Here is an 11,652-nt window from a genome sequence, read left to right on the forward strand (position 1 = left end):
GGTTAGTCATCCTTGTAACACTGGAGAGTGTTAAACCATTGTCAAACAGACTGCCCGTTTCACCTGTGGTGATTTCTGTTCCCTGTTCCCCAGCCTCTGCACCAACACATCTCCTCAGAGGACAGTGCGTCATCTTAAGAGAATGACAGATAGTATCTGTTTGTTTGCCTATTCAGATGGTACTGATGGTGATTCAGCTCCAGTAATTACCAGGTTTACATTTTGAGTTACAGAATTTGGGTTGTTCTTCCTCACACATCATTGAACATGAATCTGCTACAGGGGCTGTCATATGAAAAGAAACCTATTTTTCACCTGTCCTGACTCTCGTCTTATAATTGCCAAAGCGTAAACAAAAAAATAGATTATTTTGTTATGGCGACATGCTAGAAGCTAAACACGTCAGCAATGTTTTTTGCAATGTCCTTAGAGTGTCTAATATATGGACATTGTCCTATCATATGGTCAATTCCTTGAAGATGTTGAAATTCTTCTAATGCATGGTCATCAGAACATAGCTGGGCATTAAAGTCTCTGGCCATACGGACCTGTGCTGATGGAAACTTTGCCTCAGTATAGGTAATATATTGTTCTAACTGTTCCCATGGAGCTTTCTTATCAGTATAACATTTAGTTGGAGGAACTTAGATATAAGCAATAAGACCTGCAGACAGCTATGCTCAATTAGAATTGCCACAGAAATGGCTCCAAAGCTGGGGAGTGCAACTACTTCCACATTAAGGGATACAGAAACCAGACAGAGCAGTTGCTCTGTGTTTGAGGGTTTAGTTGCTGCAAAAGAGGTAGCAATATACCCATTAAATATTTGTTCACTAACCCAAGTCTCCTGCAACAAAACAATATCAAAGGATCTGATGTAGCTAATGAATGAGCTGTCCCTAATTTTCCCCTTCCAACCCACAATGCTCCAGAAGAGACATCTAAGCAAAGAGGGTCAGCTACATGTCTTAGAGAGTCAGTAGATGGAGTTGAACTTCTCCAGCACTCTTTTTCAGTCAAAAAAGACACTGCCACTCTTAGTTGGTAAAATCTGCTTGTTTAAGGGACAGGGAGGAAGTTTAAGGGTGAGAGGTGACCCTAATTCATGAGTTTCCAGAAACTGGAAACTGACCCAATCACTACAAACAAGCAAAAAATAATAAACAAAGGTGTAAAAAGGGGTAGAGAATGGATATTTCCATCTCCTTCTTTGAGGGATTTGTATCCGGTTTGAGATGCTTCCATCCTTGTTGCTCATTCCAGATGTAGATCTCTGTGACCCATGCCAAGAAGATCAATACCCAAACAAGAAGAAAGATCAGTGTATCTCCAAGAAGATCCATTTCCTTTCATACCAAGAGGCACTGGGATTCATTTTAGTTTCTCTTACTCTTTTCCTCTCTCTGATCACATCTCTAGTGCTGGCAACCTTCATTAAACACCGTGATACACCAATCGTCAAAGCCAACAACCGAGACCTCACCTACGTCCTCCTCATCTCCCTCCTCCTCTGTTTCCTCTGCTCCTTCCTGTTAATTGGTCATCCCATGAAGGTCACCTGTCTTCTCAGACAAGCTGCTTTTGGCATCGGCCTTTCTGTTGCCATTTCTTCCATCTTGGCAAAAACTGTCACGGTGGTTCTGGCCTTCATGGCCACCAAACCAGGAAATATGGCAAGAAAACTCTTGGGGAGACAATTGACTAACTCCATTGTCCTGGCCTGTCCCCTCATCCAAGCTGTGATATGTGCTGTCTGGCTGGTGACCTCTCCCCCGTTCCCAAACTTGGACTTCCATTCCCTGGCTGGAGAGATCATAGTGGAGTGCAATGAAGGCTCAGCCACCATGTTTTACACTGTCTTGGGCTACATGGGTTTCCTGGCACTCATCAGCTTCACGGTGGCTTTCCTAGCAAGGAAATTGCCTGATAGCTTCAATGAAGCCAAGTTTATAACCTTCAGCATGCTGGTGTTTTGCAGCGTTTGGGTCTCCTTTGTGCCCACCTACCTGAGCACCAAGGGGAAGTTCATGGTGGCTGTAGAGGTCTTCTCCATCTTGGCCTCTGGTGCTGGTCTCTTGGGTTGCATCTTTCTTCCCAAATGCTACATCATTTTGCTGAGACCTGATCTCAATTGTAGAGATCATCTAATAAGGAAAAAGAACTAGGGAATCTAACACTTTGGTGTCTTCCCTGCTAATCAAGTTGCCAGTCTAAGATTGAAATCTGACTTTCTATCAAATTGGTCTACAGAGGAGAACTGGATGAAGGATTCCGAGAGTTAAGACCTTTTCAGAAATATCCTCCAGGCATAAAGGCAGACATATGGAGGAGGATGCCATGAATAAGCTCCATCTCATCAGCCTTGGCATGTGTGTAGGAGGGAAGCATCTCCAGTTCTATGTGAGAGATGTCCAGGTCCCGTCCTTGGTCCAGATGTTTGCCTTTCTGGCTCTCTGGAGATTATAGAATCAAAGACTTGGGAGATACCTTGGAGGCCATCTAGTTCAATCCCTCCTGCTCAATGCAGGTCTGCAATGCAGGATGAAGTTACAGCATCTCTCATAGGTGGGCATCCAGCCTCCGCTTAAACACCTCCAGTGAAGGATCCCACCATCTCCTGTGGTAGTCTATAGTTCTGCTGAACAAAGTCCAACTGACAAGAGAGTCCATCTTACCCCTGCCCTGATATATAACTGACCTGGAAGTAGCTTAGTTCACTTAAGTACAAGCAAAGGCAAATGTTTTCTTTTATTTAAAGTGTGTTGCTGAAGAACCTCAGCACTTTTTAAAATATATGCATCTAAACCTCTTGAACCAAATTTAAAAAGTGGTTTTTATTTCAACCTTCTTTCCTTCAGTCTGCCGCTCTACACTGAAATTCGCTCACCACATGTGTCAGCCAGTGGGCAAAGGCGCTGCCGGGTGATTTTAGATCTAAAAACCTTATGGGAGTTCCTTTTGGCACGGCCATGGATACGCCTTCAGCTCTGAAGCACACAGCTCATGCTCCCTTCCACCTCAACTGCCACTCCATGCTTTCCAACACCTTCTACATTCCTGATACATTATGAGAGGGAACCTGTTTCAGTGCAAGGGCCCTATTCAGTTTCTGAGAAGCTCTTGGTGTTTATGTGGGGAGTGCATTCCAGTAGGGAGTAGGGCTGAGAGCAAGAGGGGTGGGGAGGAAATATTATGGAGAAAATACTAGAGTTGTGTGCAAATGGCCTTTTGAAATTCTCCACCTTATTTGTGGGCAGAGAAATATGGGAGACAATTTCACCAAATTGTCCAGGGGGAGGAGAAATTCTCAACAGTTTCTCCTAGGTAGGGCTCTCTATTGGCAGGGTTTATTGTACAGCTTCTTTCTTTTTTCCTAATGGTTTTGGGGGTTTTCATGCTGCAACAGCAGCAACTGTCTAGGCAGGTCAGCCCCCAGTTTCTTATCCACCTCAATGCAGGTGGGGGCAGCATTGTGTCCAGCTCCAGGGATGAGGTGGGGTTAATGCTCTGCCAAAATCTGTCCCCCAATTTCCTGAAAGTTTTCTCCCCCCATGAAAGAGGCTTCCATTGTTCTGCCTCATTCAGGATGAGACTACTTTTTGTGCTGTTTTTGAGTTTACCTAATCTTAATCACCACTGGCATCCCAGGCTGCCTGCACCTCCTGATCTGAAAAAGCCCTGTGGGAGGAATTACCTCATGGTGCCTTAAACTGGGCTTTAATTGAAGTGTAGGGAGCTGAGGAAGCTACAGGTTACCAGAGAGATGATTGTACAGTGAAAAACAGGACACCTGTGCTCACTCCTCAGCCAACTCCTGAGTAAGGTAAGCCCAAGAAACCCAAACCAACCCATGAGAACTTCTCCGAAATGTCTTCACCATTGAATTTCTTTTTGAAAGCAATTTCTCTTCCATCAAATCGAATGAGAATGGTCAGAAAAAATGTGGGAGAAATTTTCAGCACAACGCTAGAAAATACCACTGAGACAAAACTGTGCAAAAACCAGGAAACCACCAAATGAACAGTGGTCCAGAGAAAGCCCCAGCCCTGTTGTGACAAATCTGTCCTTGCCCAGGGACTCTATGAGATGGAATTAGGGATGTCACAAGAGTCCAGTTGGGGCTAAAGGTGCAGCGATTTCTCACCAGTTTAGCCTCGTGGACACTAGTCCTTGGATCCCCATGCTTGCCTGACTCGGCATGCACTGAGTCAGGCAAGTGCAGGGATCCCCGCTTGTCCATGAGCCACCACTTTGCATCAAAATGGCAGCTCCACTACCTTGAACCCCAACTGGACTCTTGTGACATCCCTAACTCCATCTCATAGAAATAGAGTCCCTGGGCGAGGACAGATTTGTCACAACAGGGCTGGGGCTTTCTCTGGACCACTGTTCATTCGGTGGTTTCTTGGTTTTTGCAGTTTCTCCCCAGTGGTATTTTCTAGCGTTGTGCTGAAAATTTCTCCCACATTTTTTTCTGACCGTTCTCATTCAATTTGATGGAAGCTAAATTGCTTTCAAAAAGAAATACCACTACCTACGTAAATTGCCATTTGCATAAAATGGAGGTCGTAAATAGCCCCATTTTTGCATAAATGGCAGGATAAGGGGATGCCACTCACCAGGCACCCATGGCCCTTCCAGGAGCTTGCACACCACAATGAATGGGAAGGACAGATGGCAGGTTTCCGGCAAGCAGTGCACAAGGTGGGCTCTGGTCATGGAATACCAGTATTTATGGGGGCTGGCCCACCAGTTAACCATTCCCACTCCATTTTCCCCAGTGTAAGGTCTCACCAGGAAATGCAGATTTTTATTGATTTCTGATACTAGACACACAGAATTTTAGTTCAGTAAGCACTCTCACAGACCAAGTGTTTGTCTTTTCTGTCTTTTACTTATTTCAAGTAGATCCCTAGTACAGAATAAATGCTAAGTACACTATGCCAACATAAACAAAATCAAAACAACTTCAAGATACATTTCTATATTTTGATACTAGAATCTCCATTCTGAGCTATTTCCCACTCTACATCCTGGCACAGATGTTTCCCAGAATGTTAAGTATCACAGCAAGATTTCCATGGGGCTGTACTTGGAAAAACACTTTACTCTCGGCCTAAGAGGCCTGGTTGTGTGGGATTAGGTGCCGGGATAAAATCATGATATCGTAATGCAGAATATCTTTGGATGCATTTGTTCATGGGATCTCCTAACGGCTTAGCTAAATCAGGCAGAGCAAAATGGGTCCCAATATTTGCCGCACTATGTTAGAGCAAGAGAGAGAGAGAGAGTGCTGCAGCCTGTGCTCCCTCATCCAAGACTGTAAGATACGAAATAAGTTACAAGCAGGCAGATTTTTGTTGACCATGAGGAAAAACGTCCTAACAGTCAGGGCAGTCAAACAATGGAACCAACTTCTCAGAGAGGTGGTGGGCTCTCTGTCCCTGGAAGTCCTCAAGCAGAGACTAGACAGCCATCTGTCAGGGATGCTTTAAACTGAATTCTTGCACTGAGCAGGGGTTGGATTTGATGGACAAAATGGCCCCTTCCAACTCTATGATTCTATTATTCATTGCAGACAGGATAGTCTGTGAAAGAGCATCTTGGCCTCTAGTTATATGAAGGGTCCTCAACCTCTTTGGGTTGGTGGGCACACTGGGAGGTTTGGAGGAGTGTTGTGGGTGCTCTCACAAAATGGCTGCCATGGGGGCTTTCCCATTCAGGAAATGGCTGCCATAGTGGGCATGGCCAGTCACTAAACACTCATTTCCCAGACAGCAACTGGTAAAACTAAAAAAAAAAAAAAGTTACATGCCCAAGTGCTGTGGGCACCATCACAAAATGGCCTCCATGAGGATGTCAACAATATTAACTGCTGCAACAAAACACCCATTTCACAGAAATCAAGCCAAATAGTTTTCCCAAATCACGTCTAAATACATTCCTCTAAAATTAGTTCTCCAGTGATACCCACTCTGCCTCAGGACCTCCAGCTAAATGGGATGTGGCTTCTCCATTTTTCCTCCCTTTCTTCCCCGTTGACTCCTTCAGTTTTTCCTCCTTCCCCAGGCCTTGACCCCTCTGGGTTTTATTTCCGCACCGTCCCAGCTTCTCTATTTTATGTTCCTTCCCTCCCCTGAGAGTACTCAGCTCTTTCTCAGGGTGCTTCCAGATGGAGGGTTCCTGGCGCTAACAAGCAAAGGTGCTATCCAAGGTGCTGAACCTTATCTTTGAAATTTGTGCAGCACCTTGGACAGCACCTTCAGAGCTGTGGCCGGTTACTAAAACCCAGAATAAAATCACCGTCCTTTCGGAACTGAAGTCACCAGCTGCTACTGGTTTCAGACAAGGGGTCTCTCCCTATCCCTACCTGGCGATGAAAAGGATTTAACCTTCTGCATGCAAAGTAGGTGCTCTACCACAGAAAGATGCTCCCCAAACTAAAAATAAAACAAGATTCTAGTCCACATGGTTCTGAATAAAGGGATGATTTAAACCTGAATACAGAAAGCCGCCTTATACTGAGTCAGAACTCGATCCATTTAGCCCAATATTTTCTTCACTGACTGGCAGGATCTCTGCAGGGTATTTTTAAAAAGGCTCATTCTTTCCCAGACCTGCCTGGAAATGCTGGGCATTGAACCCAGGACCTTTCACATGCAAAAAACATCCTCTACCACTGAGCTACATCTCTCCCCTAAGTCACCTTCAAGTCACCTTTCCATCTTCACAACTCTAAGTAGTTTCTACATATGTTCTTCTGCTTGATGCCCCACACTGATGGCGATCTAAAGGGACATGTGCCAGAGTTTTTCCAACCAAGCCACATGGCAAATCTGCAGGTGTGTGTTTCATGCTGTTTTTGCCAGGGGGCCCTCAAAGGCAATTGTGGGCTCTGCCCCAGAAGATCTGATGCACCCTTGTACAGTAGCATGGGAGGCTGAGTGATGTCACTCAGTGGGCTTGAGTGTTGGGTAATCTGATGTGTCTCTTCTTCTCCAGACCATTCTTGCTCATGTACTTGGAAGTGAAGCTGGAAATGGCACTGAAAATCTAGAGAATGTGCTCAAGGGAAGTTGTTCAGCTACTCACAGTCACCTTCCATGCCAAGGAACGGGGAAGGGCCATCCTTTTCATGCAGGGAGTGATGTCAGATCCCTCCTTCTCACCACCAGAGAAATCTCACTAGACCTATCACAACTCTTCAGACCCCTTGACAATTCTCATTCTTTTCACCCAACGAGAAAGGAAGAACCTTCAAATTATTCTCTGTTGGGTGAAATCTCCATTCTAGCACTCCTTTAAACAGAAAAATAAAACCCATTTGCACAACAGGGCAGTTACATCACCTGCCGGCTTCCTTTCAACCACGGCACGCATCTTACACCATTACCCCATAGTCTGACACTGAGCACTGTTTGCCTATGGTTGTGAAAGAGCAAGAGCCAAAATAAATTATTCAATGCACCCCGCTTCTACAAGTGGTGAGAAGTTATATGGGCACAGTGCTTATCTGGGTTTGGTTTCTTTAGGAGGAAACCAAACAGTGAAGGATTATGGTGTTACCATAACATTTGAGTTAATTGACTGCTGGCCTTGAAAGCCCTAAATGGGTTAAGACCAGTGATATCTGAATTACTGCCTAGGGGCTGGGAATCTAGATATTGCTGGACTACAGTTCCTAAATCTTTGATTATTAAATGGAGCTCAGAATTGGAGTTCCCCATTATTGACCTACACCATTATGAGCACTGACGCATCAAAGAAAAGAAACAGGCAATGTCACTTGCTGTTTCAGCCTGTGACATTCAAGATTTCAATAATATTAACTCAGGATGTGTATCAGATTTGGGGGTGGTTGGGAAGTAATTGGGGTGTAGAGAACCAAAATGGGGATTTATTTAACAGGGGGAAGGGGGAAAGAGGGGACAGTGCAAAACTAACATTCCATTTAAAGTCTCTACACAATAAAATGAAGGGAATGGAGTCCAGCTCAATGAAGATGTCAACCCACTGTGTAGCCACTCTAAAAAAGGCAAATTCCATGTTAGGCATCATTAGAAAAGGAATTCAGAATAAAACTGCCAATATCATAGTGCCCTTATACACATCTATGGTGCAACCACACTTGGAATATTGTGTCCAGTTCTGGTCACCACACCTAAAAAAAGATATTGTAGAGCTGGAAAAGGTGCAGAAAAGGGCAACTAAAATGATCAAGGGGCTGGAGCAACTCCTGGATAAGAGAAGGTTACAACAGCTGGGAGACATGATAGAGGTCTACAAAATTATGCACGGTGTGGAGAATGTGGAGGTCCTCCCATGAAGCTGATTGGTGAGAGATTCAGGACAGATAAAAGGAAGGACTTCTTCACACAGCGCAGAGTTTAACTATGGAATTCCCTACCACAGCATGTGGTGATGGACACCAATTTGGATGGCTTGAAAGGGGGGTTATTCAAATTCCTGGAGAAAGCTATCAAGGGCTACTAGTCCTGATGGTTGTGTGCTACCTCCAGTAACAGAGGCAGTGAGCCTATGTATACCAGTTGCTGGGGAACATGGGCGGGAGGGTGCTGTTGCACTCACGTCCTGCTTGTGGGTTCCTGGTCGACAGCTGGTTGGCCACTGTGTGAACAGAATGCTGGACTGGATGGACCCTTGGTCTGATCCAGCAGGGCTCTTCTGATGTTCTTATGGTCCACAAAGGTAGGGTTATTTCCTAAGGCCTGTCTAGCTATGTAGCCTAGGACTCAGAGGCAGGTGAGAAATGACCAGAGAAGGGTAGAACTTGGCTGCTGCTGCTACAGCTGAGCTCCTTCTTGGACTTTTCTCAGCCTCCTCAGGATGTCTCTCCTCTCTCTCTAGGGATGGCACGGGCGCCTAATTCTGTCCAGGGATCTGGTGGAACACCCCTGCCTGCATGCCTGAGCCCTGCTTGCCAAGCCCCTGTCCCCGCTCGCCCCCCGCCCATGCTCAGCAAGCAGCCCACACTCAGCCCGATGGCCTTGTGGAGCTCCGCAGTCACCATTTTCGAAAAACACAACAGCAGTCCCAAAGTGCGCATTTTCGTGCATACACCAATATGCGCATTTCCGCAATTGCCATTTTGTTTTTCCAAAAATGGCGAACGTGGAGTTCAACAGGGCTGCCAGAGTGCGTGCGGGCTGCTCACCAAGTGTGGGAGCAGCTCGAGCGCTGTCTAGGGGCCAGCAAGTGGGGGCAGGGGCTGGGTGGGGGGGTGCCCAGAGAACTCGGGTGGGGATGGGTTTGCACATCCCTATCTGTCTCTGCCTCTTCATTATTTCCTCTGAGCCTTTCTTCTCATCTCTGTTTCCTTTTTTCTCCTCATATTAATCAAACAAACAAAAAACCCTACTTCTGGATCAAAAAGGGTTGAACTCGAGACTTTCCAGCAGAGGGCAGCACTGCACACGGTGACATGAAAAATATTTTGGCTTGTAATAGGAAGCGGCTTTACATAGAGTCAGTCCATGAGTCCACAGAGCTCAGCATCAGCCACACCATCTTTCCCCAACCAGTTGCCCTTCAGGTGTTTTTGACTTCAGGTCCCATCAGCACCATCCAGCATGGCCAAGGGTCAGGAATGATGGGAGCTGACATCCAAAACATCTTAGGTTAAGGTTGTGTGGAGAAGGCTGGTCTACACTGCCTGGCAGTGCCTCTCCAGGGTTTCAGACAAGATGCCCGGAGATGCCAGGGATCAAACCAGAAACCTTCTGCATACAGAGTGCGTGCTCCACCACTGACCCATGGTCCTTCCTTGCCCACCTGCCCCACTGAGGCAGCTCATCTGGCCTTCCCTCCCCTGTGAGCCGAGGTTCATATCAGAGTAAATAAGAACCTCAGAAGAGCCCTGCTGGATCAGACCCAGGGTCCATCTAGTCCAGCATTCTGTTCACACAGTGGCCAACCAGCTGTCAACCAGGAACCCACAAGCAGGACATGAGAGAACTCCTCCCACCCATGTTCCCCAGCAACTGGTGTACACAGGCTCTCTGGTTTTGGAGGTAGCACATAGCCATCAGGACTGGTAGCCATTGACAGCTGTCTCCTCCATGAATTTGTCCAATCCCCCTTTAAAGCCATCCAAATTGGTGGCCATCACTGCTTTGAAGACCCTTTTAGGGTCATTCCTCATCAAGGCAACCAGCTCCCAATGTGTCTCCGAGAAAATCATAGCATCTTCCAGCTGATCTGATGTGCCTTGGAGGCAAGGAAATTGCCCTTCATGGCCATTGCAGCAGGAATTGCGTCCAGCATATGGGGATTAACACCTCATTCTGTGGGTTCCTGGTCCACTGCTGGTTGGCCACTGTCAACCATATAGTTCTGCTCTGGAACTGTGGCTATTTCTCTACGCTGGCATTATCAAAATGGCAGTAATTCTTGGAGTATCTCCTGTGGATTTCCATCCAGCAAGTCAGTAACAAAGGAATCCAGGACTAAATGTGCTGAATATAAATACGTCCTGAGCCCTTCCAAGTGGGACTGGGTGGGGTGGGGCACGTTGACGTGCGGTCGTGCTGTCAGCTGCAGTGCTGCTCCTGCGACTGCCAACCCAAGAAGAGAGGTTTCTTTATGAAGCTGATGGGTTGGCATCTGCTGATCTTTTGGCTCCTTCCTCGAGCCAATGGCCACATGGTGATGAAGAGCAAATGCCCCTTGACTACATTTTTCCCAAGTGAGCGAGACTATTACAGGCCAGGAGATCTCGTTGTGGGTGGGAATGTACACCTTAGCAAGGAAAACATGCTTTCTTCCATGTCACTGCCAACATTTACAGATGAATTTGCATTGCGTTTATATTTTTCTGAGTCAGTTTCCCCAGGAAGAGTCTGAGATTCCATTTATAACCAATTGCATCTCTTGCAACCGTTATTAAATTAGTGTTCATTTCCCAGTTGTTCTTGAGGTACCTCATGCTTGACATACCCAAAAGAACTATGAGTGGGTCATGGGTCAGATTATATCCTGTCATTTCATTGATACTGTCTACTATCCTTTTGCAAAAGATCTTAATAAGGGCTGACGCTGCTCCAAAGAAGGGTAATTTTGGAGGCTGGCTTCAAGGAATATTGGAGAAGAAGTTCACCCTCTTCAGAAACACTTGATAAAAGACAGCCAAGATATATTTTCTGGTGTCGTGCCAAAAATGTCTGCCACAGTTTTTTCGGCCATTCTCATTCCATTTGATAAAGAAGAAATTCCTTTTGAAAAGAAATTCAAAGGAGAAGAAAACATCAGAGAAATTCTCATGGGCTGGGTTTGGGGTTCTCATGCTTACCTTGCTTAGGAAGTGACCAAGGAATGTGGGTGACTTTCCTGTCTTTCATTGTACAATCATCTGTCTGGCAGACATCAGCCTCCTTGGCTTCTCACACTTCAGTGAAATGTATATGGTGAACACCTCCCCCCTTCCCCCACAATGCCCTGGAACGATGCTAGGTATGGGGCATGGATGCAAAATGGGGGCTCAACCCAGACAAGATGGAGGTACTGTTAGTGGGTGTTTCTTCTGCCCAGCTAAGTCACGCTCAGCATATTTTGGAGGGGATTACACTCTCCTGAAATGATCAGGTTTGCAGTTTGGGGGTGTTCTTGGACCCAGAATTGTCACTAGAAGCACAG

The 11,652-nt window shown here is 46.0% G+C and overlaps 1 protein-coding gene across 1 annotated transcript; it reads left to right on the forward strand.

Annotated features, from left to right (window-relative positions):
• The first annotated feature begins 1,235 nt into the window (after window positions 1–1,235).
• Window positions 1,236–2,165, forward strand: LOC146333534 (vomeronasal type-2 receptor 26-like). The gene has a single exon (XM_084826367.1). The coding sequence runs from the start codon at window positions 1,236–1,238 to the stop codon at window positions 2,163–2,165; it is 930 nt and encodes a 309-aa protein (XP_084682493.1).
• Window positions 2,166–11,652: the final 9,487 nt, after the last annotated feature.

The sequence above is a fragment of the Heloderma suspectum genome, chromosome Z, assembly GCF_057233095.1.
Source record: "Heloderma suspectum isolate Gila_16-S chromosome Z, 16-S_ref, whole genome shotgun sequence".
Classification (NCBI taxonomy): Eukaryota; Metazoa; Chordata; class Lepidosauria; order Squamata; family Helodermatidae; genus Heloderma; species Heloderma suspectum.